The sequence below is a fragment of the Acomys minous genome, assembly GCF_964271855.1.
Source record: "Acomys minous genome assembly, chromosome: 7".
In the NCBI taxonomy this organism is placed as follows: Eukaryota; Metazoa; Chordata; class Mammalia; order Rodentia; family Muridae; genus Acomys; species Acomys minous.
Genome location: NC_140488.1, coordinates 49,310,870 through 49,331,439, shown reverse-complemented (window position 1 = coordinate 49,331,439; position 20,570 = coordinate 49,310,870). Strand labels below are relative to the sequence as shown.

The following is a 20,570-nucleotide window of genomic DNA, read 5'->3' as shown; positions in this document are numbered from 1 at the left end:
CTTCAAAATGTAATCTACAAAACTAGAATCAGTATTGAAAATCTCACTGAGTACCTTATTGTACTCTAGAGTTCACATTTTTCTCTCTGCTCTTTAGCCCTCATAAAATGAGACCATGTCTCTGTGCCACAGACTCTCTCTCTACCATCCTCCATCTACCTTGCCAAAGTCCCAAAGTGATGGGACTAACCACCCATAAAGGGAAACTTCTGAGAGTAAAAAACAAACTTTTCCTCCTTCCACGTCAATTATCTCAGGTATATTGCATGTCAGACATGAGAGAATAAGTTCTTTGAGGAAGAGATAGTTAAGCCGTGAACTTTTGAGTAGATATCCAAAAATGCGGAGCTTACTATATATTGACCAGAGAGTATAGCAAGAAAAAAAGAAGAAAAATTTGGCATCCAAAAGGATAAAATAATTTTACTAAATGGTAACCTAAGAAAAGAGTAGAAGGACAAATAAAACATAAACATTTGGATTCTGAATAGCTTCATATGAAACATTTGTACTATTTGCATTTTAATTCTGAGTGCTTAGAATAATATCCTCAATAGATATTTGAAGTATGACATAGTCTGACAAATGGGAAATGAGATAACACTAGAACTGAATGTGTCAATGCATTATGAAAATTATTTTCCTCACTGTGAGTTCCAGAAGGCTTCTCATAAGTAGACCAGGGGATCCTTCAATATGAATAATTTAAAGTAACTTTGGGAAGCAGGTAAAAGTTTTGTATTCAAAGATGACTCACACTCTACAAACAAGGAAAAGTTGCAATGGTATTAAATTATGTTAGGTATTCCTGGGTAAATGAAACATACAGTATACCATGATACAGTCATTACATATCACATGCTCAAACACTTTAGTCAGTAAGATGAAGACCAAGACCAATAACAAAGAGACACATAGCTCTCCATTTTCCTAGAGTCAGTGCTTTATGTCAATAACTTATGTGTCTATACTTCTTAACTATAGTCTTCTACAGCATAAGAATCTCACATAAGATTCTGGGAGCTCCAGAAAGGAACACTGAACAATTAACAGGTCACATTTTAGCGTTTAAACTGAGTTGAACTTGGGAGTTTACTGAGAATAAGTGATCCAGTTCATGTCACTTCGCTTTGCTTCTTGTAGCATCACCTTCAGCTGTGCTTGGACATCAGCCAGCTTTTGTCTGTCTAAGATGCCATTAAGATGCCATTGGTCATAACAATGTACTGGGATAGGATAAATCACGTATTTCAACTCCAACAACGGTGTTAAGTAATGAAGGATTCTAATGATCATAGGCATCGTAACGGGATTAGAGACAAAGCTAATCACACGGAGATGAGAACACTTAGATATCCCTGGAAGGATAGCAGAGAGTGCAGCATCTGTTAAATGGCAATGATTTATAGCCAAGTGCTGCAAGGTAGCTGAGAGTTTCTGCAAAAGAATCTGAAAGGGCCTATAATCATCCCAATACATGGCATTGTTACTAAGATTCAATAGCTTTAGGTGGGTGGCCTGAGGGCTCTGGGACAGAAATTTGAGATCTCTGTAAGAAATTTCGCAGAATGGCAGATACAAGAAATCCAAATTTGGTGGCAAGACTCTGTAGAGAGAAAACAAAGATAGCATGATGATCAGATGAGAGAAAGTAGTCTGAGGAATCTAAAACGAACTGCTTCACATACAAACATTGCAGCAGCTAACAATACGGGCTCTAACTCACTCAATAGATTTTTGACCCTGAAGTTACTTTTATATCCTCAGAATTTGTATCTTTGAGAATTTTCACAGTATTAAAGAGGCTTGTGTCAAAGATTTAGTGGAAAATATTATCTACTTAGTAACTAGAATATAATTAAAGGTGGGACTAGTTCAGCTGCTTGGAAGAGATAGGGCAGAGGGCGCAAGCAAACGGAAGCTCCCTGTGACCTGCTCACTAATGACAGCCTCCACATTCCTGGCCTGACCTTGGAGATAGCACATTAGGGAAATGGTCTGACCCATAGTCTATGGGTATGCATGGCTATAAATATATGCGCCTGTGTCGCAATATAAACTTTCTCTCAATTCCTCCTCTTCATCTCCTGATGGCTAGAGAAGTACTGCACTGCTCTTTTCACCTTCACTGAACACACTGCCTGCATGCGCTTAGATCACCAGTTTTCTGCAACTCTGTTTTTCTCCTCAGACTAGGAAAGACACTTTTTGGCATGGCTACTTTCAAACTCTCAGGAGGGCAGAGATAGAAGGCAGAAAGAGTTTTTGAGGATCTCAGGAACCCCCAAGAATGATTTCTCCTCTGTCTTAACAGGCAGTTCTGGAATCTCAGGTACATATCCCAAGCCCTCACCTGAGTAGGCTGTCCAGATGATCTGTGAGGCTGAAGGAAGACAAGTTGAGCTCTTTCAGGCAGTTCATGCGCCCAAGACAGTTGAGAAACACTCGGAAGACTCTCCCATGCAAAGATTTACAGGTAATTTTAGACAGACTTAGGCTGTCCAGATAGGTCATATGAGCCATAAGGGCCGTTACTTCGTTCAGGGAAGCCTGATCAACTGCCAGGTTCTGAATGCATGTCAGATCTAGGAACTTGAGAATGTTCTTTGCATAAGAAAATCTATCAATTTGCAAATCCCGACAGCAGAGGTGCAAGGACCCCAAGCTCTGCTCAACTTTATTCAGAAGCAAAGCAAAAAATTCCCTCTCTTTCAAGGTACCGTCAAGGGAAAGATCGACTAATAACTCCATAGGCTGACTTGAGGACTGAATTTCAGGCTTTGGATCCGTAGTGCTACACTGGCTTTCTAACTTCAGAATAGAGCGTAAAGAGTGAGTGCAGCCATGAAAACAAGTAGGTGATCTGATGCCAAATTCTGGGCATGTTGTCCTGCAGTCAATGCCCTGCCTTATATCTAGGATCCTCAATTTAGGGCTCCTGCAGAAAAAAAGAGGAGATAGAACATCTAAGAGGCATCCAAAATTGAATGTAAACCCACAGGATCAACAGTGACATGTAGGAACTTGGTCTGCACTTTGTTGTTTGTTTGCTTTTGTTTTTCAAGACAGGGTTTCTCTGTGTAGCCTCGGCTGTCCTGGACTCACTTTGTAGACCAGGCTGGCCTTGAGCTCAGAGATCCACCTGCCTCTGCCTCCCGAGTGCTGAGATTAAAGGCCCACTATCGGTCTGTGTTCTGAATGTCAACTGTCAGCAAGTGTATCCCATGAAAGTTCAGACTCCTTTAATTATTCCCCCCCAATCTTTTATTTTTCTTAAATCCTCTCCAGTCTTTAAGTTACTGTCCTTCTCCCATGTAATAACACATGCTATGTAAATCCACCAATAGTATCCTCAATAATATAGATTTCATGCCAGGCACGGTGGTTCACGCCTTTAATCCCAACACTTGGGAGGCAGAGGTAGGTGGATCTCTGTGAGTTTGAGGCCATCATGGTCTACAAAGGGAGTCGAGGACAGCCAGGGTTGTTACACAGAGAGACCTTGTCTCAAAACAAACAAACAAACAAACAAAGATTTCATAATGAACACTAAGAATATTAGTCTTTAATGTGTTACCAAGTGTTGGGCCAACAGCTTCACATATAAATCTTTGGCATTCACTAGTCACTACTTTTGGTAGAATAACAGGCTGTAGCATAACTTCTGGTGTCTTGCTACATCTCTCTTATATAGATTCTTACCTAGAAGCTGAGCCCTGGGCAGGAAGGACCTGAAGACTCTCAACCATAGCTTTCAGGAGTTCACGCTGGGGTTCCTGCACACTTAATGTCCCAATGTGGAGACAGGTATAGGGCCAAATCTTCACCATTGCTGTCAAGGTCTTCCTATATCCTCCCACGAAAGCAGCAGAGAACAATGGAATGAAAAGCTCCCTTGGGATCTCCCCCAGAGAATGAATTGCAACAGACTCATTGCTCAGTAGACTCTGTATCGCAAGCTCCAAGAGCGTGGATGGGTCCTTGTCATCCATCATCATAGGCCTGTATCACAATGAGAGATATTTAGAAGTCCTGAGAAGAGATTCACAGATTCTTCTTTAAAACAGATGTGAGCAATGCAGAAAATATATCAGCTGTACAACAAAATGTTGATGAAAACTGGTAGCTACCTCAAGAAAGATCTAGTATAGGCATAGATTAGAGACAGCTTTTTCTGATGATACAAAGGTTCCTGTGTGTGTATACAAATGCATGTATGTGTGTACATGAACGACTACCATTAGAAATCAAGTTAGTAGAAGACAATGTTGGTTACCTATCTATTGGCACCTAATATTTCCTCTCAAAAAATACAAAGCATTTAATAATGGAATTGTAAATAGACCTGATATTGATATAGTCATCATAATATGGAATTGGAAAATAACAAAACATCAAACTGACAATTATCAGAGAGACAAAAGATTGAAATTGCAGCTAGTCCTATTCTATCACAATATATTGTGGGTAGTGAGGCACAAAGACAAAAACTGCAAAAGATACAAATGAAAAATATAATTAGGGGCTTCAGCTTGGCACAAAACTACAGACAGAAAGATTGCACTCAAGACAAGTATAAAATAAGAAAATATGTCCCAACACTAAAGGAAGCAGCTGCCATTTAGAGAAGAGACTCTATTAAACAGGTCAGTTTAAATCCTTAAAGTTATCCCCCGTATTTCAGCACCAAAAAGTAGTCAAACAGAAAGCAGAATAGTGATTCCTGAGGTCTGCAAGGAATGCAACATTGAGGACTGAGAGTGAAAAAAGCATTAGTTGTATATGATAAATGTAAACTAGAAACAGTTGTGAGATACCATAGTGACTCACGTTCTGTTAATACACGTTAACAGCTAAATGGATGGCATTAAGTAAGGGATATGACTAATCTGAACCTTCGGTGTTTGAACAACGGAACTTATGGGGAAGGACAAAGCAGAGATGAGAGAAGCACTGCCAGGCACTTTGGTAATAAGAAAAGAAACAAAATCAAGAAATAAGACTCGTAATATATAAGAAACTAAATCAGAATATTTATACCCTTTCTCTCTACCACAAAAAAATTGGTAAAATAAACTAGACAGCACTAAATGACAGACTGTAGAATGATAGAAATAGGTATTATATAAAATGATGCAATACCATACAAATGAGCAAAATTCAAAGCAAAAGCATTAAAACCATCAGAAAGCAAAAATTCTGTTGCTGGTCACATACCTAGTATAAAGCACACTCAGACACCGTCCTTGGATAGAATAACTTGCCACTCAGACACGGTCCTCAGATAGAATAACTTGCCGACTGAGATTTTTAAAAAATCACCCTGGTCAAAGGCAAAGAAGAATTACATTAAATTGAGCGAGACTTCTTAGGATTGCAATCCCAGGAACCACAAGAGCCAAGCCCTCCTGAAAACCACGTACCTCGGTTTTAAAAATGGGCTCCTTTTACAGCGTATGGAGCAAGAGAGTTTAACTGTGTCCCCTTTGTCAAGAACTGTAATATTTTTTTTGTCTGAAATAAAAGTCAAGCTTGTTTGTAAGACGAACTGGGCAGTCTCACGAAGCAAGGGTGATAATATCACAAAGTGTTGCAAACGCTAGTGAAATTTGTTTCAAAAGTTGAAATTCATGCTAGTTTCCAAGGTCAGTCTGTTCTTTCGTGAGTATGTAAATATTCAGATGGTGCAGTTAAAAATATTAGTTGTAGATGTGCCTGAAGTCTTGTTTAACAAGGGGTCCAGATTCTATTTTAAGTGTCTCAAAGCAATGCTGCTGTTGTGATTTTATTTTTCCTGACAATCTCAGTATCAAAAATATATCTGTTCTCCTTGAGTAGATACATAATTTGGTTCAATTGCAAAAATATCTGCAAACAGTTTATAGAATTAAACAACTTGATTGTCAAGTTCTTACATGAAAGGATATGCAAGAAGAGATAAGTGAAAAGGAAGGCACATGAGAAAGGATGTATACTACACCAAACTGAAATATAAAATCTAGAAAACTTCTATATATACAACATCATGTTATTTCTGTAAGATAGAAAACTAGGAGCTGGAGAGATGGTTCATTGGTTAAGTAGGAGAATTGGCTGCTCTTTCAGACTCAGCTTTGATTCCCAGCATCCATGTGGTAGCTTGCAATGTCTGCAACTTGAGTCTTAAGGGATTCAACACCCTTTCAGACCTCTGTGGGCACTAGGTATGCACATGTGCACAGGCATACGTGCAGGCAAAACACCCAGCCACATAAAATGAAATTAAAAATTTTTTAAAGAATAGACAGCCGAATGGGACAGTCTAGAAATAAAAGTCAGCACCAATGGAAGTAAGTGCATAATAAAGGTGGCATGCAAAAACCACTGGAGCAAAGGGGAGTATGAGAAATTTAGAATAAAATTTAAAGTAGATCCATAAAATGTGCTATTTGCATAATGATACAGAATAATAACATAAGTTGAAGATCTAAGCAAACAGTTAAGCCAAGAGCTGGCAAGATGGCTCAGAAATGGCTGAGAGGACTGAGGACTGAGAACTGAGTTCCAGAGGACTGAGTTCAGTTCCTAGCACCCACATGCTTATAATCACCTGTATAACTCCAGTTCCAGGGATTCCAATGTACTCTTCTGGCCTCTGAGGGCACTAGTTAAACACATGATGCACATACATTCATGCAAAAATACTCCTAAACAAGATAAGGGTAATTTCAAAAGAAGTTAAACCACACAGCTTCTTAAAGAAAATATGGCAGCTCTTCTTTAATCTCACCATATAAAGGGGCTTCCTAAATATTACTCAAATTCTAGAGGCAACGAAAGAAAGCAATAAACAATTCTGTCACATAAAAATGAAAGCATTTCAAAATATAAAGAAATCACAATTAAATCAAAAGGCAACCAAAAGAGTTTTAAGGACCAGTAAACCTCTCAATTAAATAATGTGCTAATTATCTACAGAAATATAAAACTGAAAAACAGTGGACCAGAAATTTTGTATAAAACTCAGGAAACTATGTAAATTAGTAATTCACACAATAATGTATAAGTACAATCCACAAATGAAAAGTGCCAAATTTTAATAATTGTATGTATGTATGTTTGTGTGTGTGTGTGTGTGTGTGTGTGTGTGTGTGTGTGTGTGTGTAAACAATCATTTGCTTATCATTTAATGTCAGGTCACCTACAGGCAAAATTTTAAAAGTAAAGCAGCATGTTCTGTTAATGGGTCTGTGAGGAAACAGTAATTCTCATATATTTCTGGTGGAAGTGAAAACTAGTAAAATGCTTCCAGGACAAAATTTTCAACTACCTAACAAAACTACATAAGATCTTAAATTTGACCCAACAACCCTACTGCTGGGCATATCCTGTGGCAATCTATTTCCATACAAAGTTCATATGCCTAAAGATACACATAGAAACATTACTTATTTTTTAAATATATTTTATTAATTTATTCACATTACATTTCATTTGTTATCCCATCCCTTGTATCCTCCCATTCCTCCCTCCCTCCCATTTCCCCCTTACTTCCCTCCCAGGAAACATTACTTATAATTTCAAAATATTAAAAACATATATAGGTGAATATTTAAATAAAAATACAGTATGGTCATACAAATATGTCAAGCAAATGCAGAAAGGGACGATAAAATCTCTATGAAATGGCATGGTGTCATTCCTCCAGATGTTGTTAAACAAATAGTAAGAAGAAGGATGACTCTTATGTTACCTAACTTTAATGTAAGATAAGAACAAAACGCATAACTTCTCCTTTTGGCAAAATAAATACAGGAGAGAATAATCCCGAAACTGTATGCACTGGTTTTCCCAACAGGGGAATGGAGGAAGGAAGTGGGAAATAAGAACAGGACAGAAAGGAGGAGGAAGGAGGGATGCTTCTCCAAATACACAGTTTTATATAACTTGGATTTTTTGAATAATATTAATGTTCATGTAGCCAAAACACCCTTTTGTATTTTTATTCCTTCATTAACATATTCAGCCCAACACTAATAGAAGATATTCTGAAAATCCTGTCTATAATGACCTTGTACAGGATGCCCCCTTTCCTCTTTTCCTTAAGTGATACAGCACAGTAATTCACATAGTATTCACACTGAATTAAGAACTATAAGTAACTTATAGATGCATTGATGAATAATGAAGAACACAATAGTATACCGTACGATGCACAGATCATGAACTTCCACAGAATTTCTCACTTCTGGGTTCCTGGAACCAGCACATTGTTGACAGCAAGGAAAAAAATAAAACAATAAAAAAAAACAGAATATGGAGGTGTCTGAATTATTAACAAATGAAGCTAGCTGTACTTTGGGGGGCTGGTTCCTGCATGTGTAGTCTTGTGCATGTGGAAGACAGCTACTGACATCAGCTGTCTTCCTCTAGCTCACTCCTCCCTATCAATGAACATAAGGTTTCTCTCTGAGATGGGAGCTCATTGATTTGGCCATGAAGGCTGGCCTATGAGCCGTGGGGTTCGACTTGTCTCTGTCCTCCCCCTCTTTTCTCCCAGTATTCAGAGTCCTGTCTGAATTTTACATTAGTGCAGAAGATACCAACTGAAGTCCCCTCATGCTTGGGTGGCAGCACTTGACCAAGTGACCCACCTTCCCACTCCCCAAACCAACTGTATATTAAATAAATGTAGCTACAATGAAGGAATGGCTAAGAAGATGGTTTGTGAAGAAACTTTGGAAAACAGAGTTAACTTTAGTGTACAAAATAAAGGCTGAAAGAATTGTACACAGACACTTGTTAATGAATCATTTTAACGGGGATATTGGTTAGTAATTTTGAAACTACTCTCTTATATACTGACTAGGAATATATCATAACTATATATATATAGCAGATATATGTGTGTGTATATATGTGTGTGTGTGTGTGTGTGTGTGTGTGTGTGTGTGTGTGTGTGTATCACAGAGATGCACAGTAGATCAGAAAAGGTGGCTTACAGATAAGGGTAGATTCAATTGGAATCACATGTATTTGAGTCCTAAGTTTTATTATCAGCACATACATTTAAATGTAGAAATACATAAAAATGTGGTTGTATAAATATATGCACGGTAAACACAATACATACAACCTCTGTTTGTGGGCAGGACCAGCAGAAGTGAAAGCCAATACTAATGAAGATACAGAAAGACATTAGTTTCTAAATCTTATTCTCAGAAAGGGGGGTAAAACAAGAGCCCTAGAGAACATGGGCCTAGCCGAGCGGTGGTGGCGCACGCCTTTAATCCCAGCAGAGGCAGGTGGATCACTGTGAGTACGAGGCCAACCTGGTCTACAAGCGAGCTCAGCACAGTCAAGGCTACACAAGCAGTGTCTCAAAAAACCAAAAAAAAATATTTTAAAAATTAAAAAAAGAAAGAAAGAAAAGAAAAAGAAGAGGTGGAGGGGAAATGAACATGGGCCTAAGCTAAGACCTAAGACCATGGTGGGAAAATGAGCAAGATGTACTGGAAAATTTTATAGTGCCAGAAAATGAATGTAAGAGATATGCATATAAAACTACCTAAAAGGCAACCCTGATGGCCAGAGCTAGAATAGTTAAAGGAACAAAATGATCTTTTAGTCTGATTATAATGTAAAGTATATTAATTACTCACAACCATATATTAAATAAACTGAAAAAAATGAAGGGGTGAAGAAAAGACAGATCTTCCTTTAAAGGAATTCCAATCAATATATGTAGCAAGAATGAGGAAATCTAATGTCAGCACTCGGGAGGAAGAGGCAGGCGGATCTCTGTGAGTTCGAGGCCAGCCTGGTCTACAAAGCAAGTCCAGGACAGACAATCTAAGGTTACAGAGAAACTTTGTCTCAAGAAACAAGAGGGGGGGGGGGAATCTGAATATCATCATTAAGTAGCATTTATTTCAGGCTAGGTACCTGGTAAAATTCTAAATGTAGTGAGTCAAAGTCTGAGAAGACAAATGATAAGTTATCTTCTAAAGCGTTTTTTTGTTTTGGTTTGGTTTGGGTTTTTTTTTTTTTTTTTTTTTTTTTTTGCTTTTTATTTTTTTTTATTTTGTTAGACTTTTTATTTTTATTTTTTATTTTTTTTACTTTATTAATTTATTCTTGTTACATCTCAATGGTTATCCCATCCCTTGTATCCTCCCATTCTTCCCTCCCTCCCATTTTCCCCTTATTCCCCTCCCCTATGACTGTTCCTGAGGGGGATTACCTCCCCCTGTATATGTTCATAGGGTATCAAGTCTCTTCTTGGTAACCTGCTGTCCTTCCTCTGAGTGCCACCAGGTCTCCCCCTCCAGGGGACATGGTCAAAGTTGAGGTACCAGAGTATGTGAGAAAGTAATATCCCACTCTCCACTCTACGGTGGAGAGTGTTCTACCCATTGTCTAGATCTGGGTAGGGGTTTAAGGTTTACCGCCTGTATTGTCCTTGTCTGGTGCCTTAGTTTGAGCGGGACCCCTGTGCCCAAATCTGCCTATCATAATGTTCTACTTGTAGGCTTCTAGGACCCTCTGGATCCTTCTACTTTGCCATTCTCCCATGCTTCTCTCATCTAGAGTCCCACTAGAATGTCCTCCCCTCTGTCTCAGTTTCCTGGTAAGTGAAGGCTTTCGTGGGACATGCCCCTTGGGCTAATATGCAGATATAAGTGAGTATATACCATTTGAGTCTTTCTGCTTCTGGGTTAACTCACTCATTATGATCATTTCTAGCTCAGTCCATTTATCCACAAATTTCGGGAATTCCTTGTTTTTAATAGCTGAATAGTATTCCATAGTGTATATGTACCACAGTTTCTTTATCCATTCTTCTACTGATGGACACTTAGGCTGTTTCCATGTTCTGGCTATTATGAATAAGGCTGCTATGAACATGGTTGAGCAAATTTTCTTGTTGTGTGCTGGAGCATCTTCTGGGTATATTCCAAGGAATGGAATAGCTGGGTCTTGAGGAAGCCCTATTCCCATTTTTCTGAGATAGCACCAGATAGATTTCCAAAGTGGTTGTACTAGTTTGCATTCCCACCAGCAATGAAGGAGTGTTCCTCTCTCCCCACATCCTCGCCAGCATGTGGTGTCGCTTGAATTTTTTATCTTAGCCATTCTGATGGGTGTAAAATGGAATCTCAGAGTTGTTTTGATTTGCATTTCCCTGATGATTAAGGAGGTTGAGCATTTCTAAAGCGTTTTTTTTCCCACCACGGTTATTTTTTTTTTAAAGGAGGTAACAGTAGCATTGCAATGGCATAACATAAACGCCACAGGTTAATGACTGGACTAAGGTAGACATCACCAGTAATGCAACAAATATATGCAGTATACTCTCTGAAAGGGTGCAAGAGAGAGAACAAAATCTCTTTTGTGGTAATGTGGTAGGAGACTTATAGTGAAATACCAAAGTTGCGAGTGCTTCGACCTCAGGAAGAAAAAATGAAGTGGACTTCCGCTGAACAATAGATTGTCCTTACTGTTTTCACATGGAAAGATGCTCCCTAGCTAAAATAGCCTCTTTCCTTATCAAGTGGACTGCAACATGCTGCCTGTTTACACTTAAGTGGCAAATTTCAATTCTCAACAAGTCCACAGTATTAGTGAAGCCAGAACATCATCTTTCTCTTAACAAGGTATTTCATTACCTTGTTAGTATTAAAAGTGTCCACACAGCAATTGCTTGCTCTCTTCCATGGTGACACTATGTGGTTCTTCCTGACAAGAAAGGATGGACCCCATTAAAAGACAGGATGAGTACAGGGGGAGGAAATCCCCCTCAGGAACAGTCATAGGGGAGGGGAATAAGGGGAAAACGGGAGGGAGGGAAGAATGGGAGGATACAAGGGATGGGATAACCATTGAGATGTAACAAGAATAAATTAATAAAAATTTTTTTAAAAAGACAGGATAAGAAAAACGTTGAACATCACAGTCATTGAAGACATGAAAGGGCAGCTGCATAGCATGGAGGAACAAAAAGGCCACTGCAGCCCAAAGCAAGTAGCACCACAAGACTTCAAGATCAGCTCTCTGACAGGGCTGGTGAAGGGAAAGGTCGCCCAAAATGTAAAATCCATGACTCCAGTGAAGAGACAGATATTTCTATTTTATTCTGCGTGTGTGTTTTGCCTTCATGCATGATGACTATGCACCACACACATACCTGGTGGAGGCCAGAAGGTATAAGATCCTCTGGAACTAGAGTAACTGATAGTTTTAAGCTACCATGTAGGGACTGGAAACTGAACATAAGTGGTCTGGAAGGATGTCTTTTAACCACTGAGCCATTATTTCATCCCAGAGACTGGGGTTTCTATGGAAAAGACATGCCTACCATTTTCTTTTCTTTTTTTTTTCCCTGAGCTATACACAACATTACTTTTATTAATTTGGAAGGAGGGGGTTAAAGCTTAATAACTTTCTTTTTGTTTTAATTTTAAATGTATTCCCCTTACATCCTGATGGTAGCCCCCTCCAATGTTGTTGTCTCCTCCCATTCTCACCCTTCCTCTCTCTTCCCTCTCCTTCCTCCCCTAGTCCTCAAAAAGGGGAACCCTTCTCCCCTACCATCTGACTCCAGCTTATCAAGTCTCATCAGGGCCACCTGTATCCTCTTCCTATGTGGCCTGGCAAGGCTGCTCCATCAGGGGGAAGTGATCAACAAGTGTGCACCAAAGTCCAAGGCAGAGTCAGACCCTAATCCCCATATTATGGGACCCATAAGGAGACTGTGCTGCCTATTTGCTACACCTGAGCAAAGGATCTAGGTCCTCACCGTGTATGGTCTTTGGTTGGTGCATCAGTCTCTGCAGCACGCCCTGGGCCCAGATTTGTTGGCTCTGCTAGTCTCCCTGTAAAGCTCCTGTCCCCTCTGGGTCCTTCTAACTCCCAACTCTACCATAAGACTCCGTGCACTCTAGCCTTAAATTGAATTGGTAAATTGAGGATGACACTTACCTTCTGTATGGTCCAATGTTGGAGAAACTGAGAATCTGAGTTTCAGGTCCACAAAGGCCTTAGGGAGCAGCAGCCTTTTTGGCCTCACAGGTGGTCTACAGTTGGCCAAGAAAAAAAAACAACACAACCAAAATCCCACCACAAGTCTCAGCACTCTATTTCCTTCCTATAGGCTTAAAGACACTTGTAACATGCACCTTGACATGAACATTAGCACACTCATAATTTATAAACCAGAAAGTCTCGCTATGAGGAGAATCTGCTCCACTCATAGCTATCAAAGCAACATGTGGGATGCAAATAAGGGAAGCTCTTAAAAAACTGCTACATTAGCTAACTGATGTTTGACTGGTAGGGGCTCCAACACCAGCCTAAAAGTTACTAATGAATAATCCTTATTCTGAGCTGAACAGATGGCTGAGCAGTTAAGAAAACTGTTGCTCTCACAAAGAACCCAGATTTAGTCCACAGAACCTATTTGGCAGCCCAGAAGCATTTGTTATTGCTCCACTTCTGACCTCCACAGGCTCCAGGACACATGTGTTTCATACAAACCCATAAAAGGACACACAGTAAAATCAAACACTTTTTTTTAAAAAGATACTCCAATTTTAGTTCTCCACTAAGTCCAGCTGGCAAGCTTTGATATTAGTGGACCTAGAAATAAGTCTCTCTAAGACTTGGGCACTTAAAAATGTTTTGTTTTGCCCATTGTGTTTCCTCTTCCCCCCCCTGCTGTGCCTTTGTATCATTTATACCTTACAGCACTTTAAACCTTCTAGTTTTTATTCCTTTGGTTACATTTACCTAGTTTGTTCTTACTAGTGCGCTTCTATCCCTGTCCTTTCCCCTCCACTTCCTAACATGCTTCTACTTTTCCCTTCTCCACTTTCCTTTCTTTTATTAGGCATTGCCTGTCCCTGGGTTCCTCCCACCCACCCAATTCATTTGGTCAGTTTAATATTTCCACTTTGGTCCACATTCAGTTTTAACTCTATGGTTCACTGTGCAGTATATTCGTGACTCCTGTTATTTTCTCATTTGTGCTGTGGTAGTTGGATGTAAGAAACTTTGTGGCTCTTTACAGACATGGTCTATGATGGTGATCCAGTGCTTACTTTTGGTCCTCTCTAAACAGTACTGAAGATTAACCCCACAGGAGGAGGCTGCTCACTAACATCTCCAAATAAACCGTGAAGAGATACCAAAAGCAGGTGATGGAGACATCACAGCACAGATGCATTGGTCATATGAAAACCATGGGGAAAGGTCATAACCTCTCAAATGTGTAAACTAAAAGACAATGAAGTGGTTGGAAGGCTCCACTGAGAATTCAAACGACACACAAAATAGGACTCTGGGGGGGGGGGGACTTTCAGAGAAGACACAAAGTAGCAGCTGAAGGAATTCAACTAAGGGCCTGGAGATGCAAACCAGAAACATGCATGACTACTTCAGTAGGAAATTGTGGGTTTGAAAAAAAATAGAAACATTAGAACTAAGTAACAAACAAACAAAAAGCAGAGTAGAAAGGTTCACCTGCAAACTGTATCAGTTAACCTAAAGAATATTAGGGCTGGAAGAAAGATTCTAGAAAATTCTCCACTTAAACATCAAGATCATATAAGAATTAAATAACCAGGGTGAAACTGGGTAAACCTAACTCAGGTCCTGCAGCATGCTCACCACCCGCAGCAAAGCATCATCTAGGTGGATTCTTATCAGGGACACTGGGTGGTTCAAGCTGCACAAATCACTAAAGGTAATACAGCTCAGAACATAGGATTAGAGCAGAGAGCATGGGATGATCTGAAAAACAGACAGCAAAGAGTGCTGGCTTAAAAAGGACACATCCTAAAAACGGAAGGGCACACAGAAAAGGCCTTGGGGAAAGCTACAGATATGCTCATGACAAAAGCTTTGGAAGTTCTAAGAGCACAGTGCTCGACATGAAACGCTTCTACACGGCCAACTTGTAGCTGAAATTAATCTAACCAGTGAAAACCAGAGGCTACATGACTAACCTGTAGCTGACATTGGTCCAAACTGTGAAAACCAGAGGCCGCTTCATCTAAAGTCAGGGAATAAGACAATGGCGCCTGCTCTCTGAAACTCTTTTCAATATGCTGCTGGAAGGTTTTACCTACAACAATGATACAAAAGGAGGAAGTAAGTGGGATACAAACAAGAAAGGATGGGGTTAAATAATCTCTCTCTGGGCAAGGGAAAAGCTCAAAGGGTTAAAAGAATACAAACACTCAAACACAAGCACTAAGGTGTACCTAATACTTTCACTAATGAGGCCGGATTCACAGCAACATAAAAAACTGTCCAGTTCACACTCACCGAAAACACACACTCCCTCTCCTCTCCCTTTCCCTTTCCCTCTCCTCCCTTCTTCCCTCTCTTCTCTCCTCCCCTCTCCCCTCTCCTTCTCCCCCTTCTCTGTCTCTCTATGTGTTTGTGTAAATGTCATATGAAAACCTGAATTGTGTACATTACGCAAGAATTAGAGTCAAAATTGTCAGAATTTTGAAAAGACCGACTGACTAGTAATCTTCAAGTGTGTCAGAGTTGCGAATCCAGTGAAGATTGAAGAGCTGTTTCTCTGGATGAGACTATAGGAAAATGCTGATGAATTTCAATGAAGTATCTGGAATAATATCCTGGAATACAAAGAAAATATTACTGAAATGCCTCAACAAATGCAAATGAAATCTAGTTAACTTATCAGCACATCAGCAATGTTCTCCTAGTTTGGGTAATCTTATACTTCTTATAAGATGTCTCCACTAAGGAAATGTTTGTGAATACCCTCTTACAAGTCTAAAGTCATTGCAACAAATCATGATTAAAATGTTAGGCAGGGAAGCATACATCTGTTAGGTATAAAAGCATACGTCTGTAATACCAATACTAAGAAGGCAGAAGAGGAAGATGACTGAATTTCAAGCCAATGACACTGAAAACAGCCATCTGCTCTAAAAAGCCCATTATAGGAAATGATATCACACTTAAAACAGGTAGGTGGACATGTATTTGCTCTTCAGGTGTGAAAAACGGTCTTTAAAATATTGAATACAATAGAAATGGAAACAAATATTTATACGTTTTAGTCCTTGCTGCTTTAAAAAATGAGCACATAAAATTAATGGCAAATGCTATGACTATATAGAGGGGGAGAAGGTCCCCCTGGGTCATAGTCCTAGGGGAGGGGAATAGGGTTAAAGCGGGAGGGAGGGAAGAATGGGAGGATACAAGTGATGGGATAACAATTGAGTTGTAATCTGAATAAATTAATTAAAAAAAGAAAACAGGCAATAATAAACTTGAGGCCTTGCTCCGATTTTTTTTAAAAAAAAGTATTAAAGCTCATTAATGTATTGAGAGAGAGAGGGGGGGTTAATAGCAAATAAAACTAAGATATAAATAAGGAATATGCTTCTCACCAAGTTCGTTATCCCAGTTGATGACACAGACCTAGAAATCTTCCTATAGGCCCAGAAATGCCACCATGCCTGGCTCAGAAATACAGATCTTGTACGAAGGGGTGAAAGGATGTGTGGAGAACTTTAAAGAGAAAGCAGGTTTTGGTTAGCTACATACTTGAAGCTATCTCCGCCTTGGAAGAAACTAACGCGCATCACAGTAGCTGGAAGCACTGGGTGATCCATCCAGATCACAGATTAATTCCTCTACCCTGGTAATTTAGCCCCAAACAAGTTTAATTACTCAACAGAGACTAGCAGGGTTTACCTAAATGAGTGGATGCAGAAAGTTTCTTGCCTTTTTCACTCCCTCGGCAGTGGCAGCAGCTCATTTCTGGAAAGAAATATCTGGTGGTGGGCACGCCATAGTCTTTGGTGGCGGCTGTCCCTTAACGGTCCCTCCGTCAATTTAAAGCACCCGCTGGTAATTCTGATTGGCTGTTCAGGGTCAGCTGACTTGTCTCGAGCCCTTCCATGTGATTCTGTAGAGTGAGGCGCCTAACTTCTGCACTACCTCAAGGACAATGACCGGCAGCAGTAGCCATGGGTTGAGATTATATGCCCATCCACCTTTAAAGTTAGGGATTAGGGATTGGGTATTAGGGATTAATTTTAGGTTTAGAGTTAGGATTAGTTTCCAATAAAAGAATAAACAAACCTATGGGTGAGACATAGCCATTTCCTGGCTATAGATTTACTAAGCCAGGTCATAACTTATTGTCGGACTTAGTGGACAAACCCTTGTTCCACTTTTGTCCCACAATACTGATTCTATACTTCTTCCTTTTCCACACTACCATCCAATCAAATACAATAAAGTTTACTCACATTCTGGCATATCTTTTATTGACCCTCTCTCATCAAAGAAAAAAGCTAAAATTCCAGGGGGTAAAAATCTGTGCCCTACCTCATATTTACAATGGAGATCCAAATACATTCAAATAACATAGGGCTTTGAACAGGATGAATGCAGATAATGCAAACATTAGGCTCAGCAGAGCCACTTGACAGTCTGGCTTGTTTTATTTGTATGTCTGTCGGACACATGAATGCAGTACCGAAGGAGACAAGAAGAGGGCACAAGATCCTCTGGATTGGAGATAGAAAAAACTGTAAATCACCAGGTAGGTGGTGAGAATCCAATCCTGGTCCTCTGGAAGAGCAACCAATGATCTTAACCGCTGGGCCATCTGTCTAGCCCCTTAAAATATAGCCATCTGGCACCTCTCCCTCTCCCTCTCCCTCTCCCTCTCCCTCTCCCTCTCCCTCCCCTCCCTTCCCCCCTCTCTCTTTCTCTCTCTCTCTCTCCCTTTCCCTCCTTCCCTCCCTCTCTCCTTCCCTCCATCCTTCCTGTCCCTCTCTCTATGCTAAGGACAATATCATGTATTTTATTGTGACTTCATTATACTTTTCTTTATACCTCGCTGCAATAAATATAGCCCAATGGAAATTTGTCAACAGATTATTTTTAAAAAACCTAGTCCTTGTGAAATAATAGTGACTACCCATTTTTATGTGTATACAGTATATACACTGTCCATGTATATATATGTTTTAATGTGTATGTGTCCACATATGTGTGGATGCATTGAATGTGTACTTATGTATGTGCAAGTGGAAGCCTCCAGTTGAGGTGAGGAATCATTGTCCAACAGGATTCTACCTAATTCATTGAAGCTAAGTTTCTCAGTCAAATCCAGAGCTTGTTGCTCCAGGAATTCCCATCTCTGCTCTCCAAGGCTGGGACCACAGGCATGTTTCCATAGGCAGCGTTTACATGGGTGGTGGGGATCTGAACTCCCACCATCAAGAGGACCGTAAGTTTAAGACCTGTCTGGAGTGCAGAGTGACTTCTAGACTACCTTGGACAAATTCGTCAAAAAGCTTGTCCTAGAAAAAAAGTTTACCATATGTGGGTATGTACTAAACTGGGAGACATCCTAGGACTACAGGTGAGTGGCATCGCACCCCGCTCTTATTTAAAAACCTAAGACATTGAAGCCAGACGTGGTGGCACACGCCTGTAATCCTAGCACTCGGGAAGCAGAGGCAGGGGGATTGCTGTGTGTTCGAGGCCAGCCTGGTCTACAGAGTGAGTCCAGGACAGCCAAGGATACAGAGAAACCCTGTCTCGAGAAAAAAAAAAGTAAGACATTGTGTAAGCACATTTTCAAAGTGTTTGAACCATTTTACACTCCTATGAGCAATGTAAGAATAGTTTCTTTACATTTGCCAAGCTATGGTGCTAATATTTTTAATTTTTACTACTCTAATATGGGCATAATGATTTCTCTTTCCATAGTGTTAATTTTCATTACTCTGACAGCCAATAATATCAGAGAAAATTTTCGGTATTTGCCATCTGTATGTCTTCACTGGTGAAAGCTTTATTAACACCCTTTGATCAATTTATTCTTGAATTGATTACTGCTCATGTTTAAGAGTTAATTTTCTATATACTAGTATTTTTGCTGGATGTTTTACATGCAATGTTTCTTCCGGTCTGTAACTTGAATTTTCATCTATTTTATTGATTATTTCACAAAGAAAAATATTATAATTTCAATGTATTCCAGTTTGATGTACTTTCTCTTTACAACATGACTTTTGAGGTCAAGTCACACAATTTTCCCTAAGCCTAGGTTCCAGAGTTTCTTATACATTCATTAGGAGCATTATACTTTTATCCTTTATATTTAAGTCAGACTTGCTTTGATTCAGATTTTGGATGGTTTGTGATTGGATCAAGGAGTTTGTTTCTTCCCACACTAGGAATAGCTAAATGTTCTACCATTATTTGCTGAAAGTTCTACCCTTTCCTTAGCAAATAGTTTTGTATCTTTCTCAAAATCCGATTGGGAAGACGTGTATAGATGCATTTTCACATCCTATTTCATTGATGTGTATGTCCATGCAAATGTGCTGATTTCTGCAATATGTGTATACTATGTCATATAGAGTGACTTCTCAGTTTATTTTTGATTTTTTAATTTATTATAATATATTTACATTATGTCCCAATAGTTATCCCCTCCCACTTACCTTCCCGTTCCCACCCTCCCTCCCTCTTCCTTCCCATTCCCCCAGACCTCCCAAAGGGGGGCCCTCTTTGCCCACCATTTGGCCACAGTCCATCAGGTCTTATCAGAATAGCCTGTATCCACTTCGTCTGTGTGTGAGCAATGGTACTTTATTCATTTTAAGTAGATATATTTTAGCTATGTAGAATTTGTATATTTCCACATGAATGTAGAAAATATTATCTATATCTACAAAATAGTTGCTATTTCAAAATAGTTTGAAAGTGTATTAAAATTATAAAAGCTTTTGATATAATTAACGCCTTTCTCACATTGAATCCTCCAGTCCTTGAATACATCATGGTGTGTCTCTGATTTGAGTCTGTGATGGTTTCCATTTTTGCTTAGAAATGTACAAACCACAAATACTGTGCACATTTTCTCAGATTCATAATTATATATAAAAGTCTTACACATTTTGAAATGGTATGCTGCTTTCCATTATAATTTTTATTTACACTGCTAGTATAACAGATTAAATATATTTCTGTGTGCTCAACTTTTATTCCAATAGTGTTGATTATTTCTTGTGACGTAAACATTTAAAATTGCCAAAATACTTTATATAGACAAGCATGTCATCTTAAAATAAGAATCGCTGTATCTAAAATATATTTTTATTAACTTTTTGAGAATTTCACACAGGCATGCAATGTGTTTTGATCATATGCACTCCCCAGTTCTTCTCTTAAAAGCCATCATATCCACAGCGTCTCCTGTGTCCTTTTTTGAAACACCAAGTGCAGTTTATCTTGTCCATATATATACATGGTTAACCTACTAGAATCCACACTCCTGAACATATCTTATTCTTCCTCTTCTTCCAACCATCAACTGTCGACAGCTCTTCACTTAGGGACTGGAGCTCACCAGCCCCTCCCTCATCCATTCCAAGCTAGAATGATGACTGGTTTGAATATTGGGGTTTTTTGTGGTGGTTGTTTTTTGTTTTTGTTTTTTGGTTTTTTGTGTTTTGTTTTGTTTTGTTTTTTTGAAGCTGAAGAAAAATTTTATTAGTTTTCAAAAGAAAAGACCCTTCTTT

At 39.3% G+C, this 20,570-nt stretch overlaps 1 protein-coding gene across 2 annotated transcripts; it reads right to left on the bottom strand.

The window, feature by feature from the left end:
* Positions 1-542: 542 nt before the first annotated feature.
* Positions 543-16,831, bottom strand: LOC311602355 (melanoma antigen preferentially expressed in tumors-like). 2 transcript variants are annotated; one of them, XM_084790304.1, is made up of 12 exons: positions 16,717-16,831; positions 16,410-16,530; positions 15,511-15,626; positions 14,985-15,103; positions 12,961-13,055; positions 11,649-11,718; positions 8,185-8,235; positions 5,424-5,514; positions 5,218-5,323; positions 3,703-4,002; positions 2,354-2,938; positions 543-1,606 (listed from the first exon to the last, which is right to left on the bottom strand). In XM_084790304.1, exons 10-12 carry the CDS (start codon positions 3,996-3,998, stop codon positions 1,093-1,095), a joined length of 1,395 nt encoding a protein of 464 aa, XP_084646430.1. In that variant the 5' UTR covers positions 3,999-4,002; positions 5,218-5,323; positions 5,424-5,514; positions 8,185-8,235; positions 11,649-11,718; positions 12,961-13,055; positions 14,985-15,103; positions 15,511-15,626; positions 16,410-16,530; positions 16,717-16,831; the 3' UTR covers positions 543-1,092. The 2 variants fall into 2 exon arrangements, with proteins under 2 accessions (XP_084646430.1, XP_084646431.1); XM_084790305.1 differs by lacking the exon at positions 11,649-11,718.
* Positions 16,832-20,570: the final 3,739 nt, after the last annotated feature.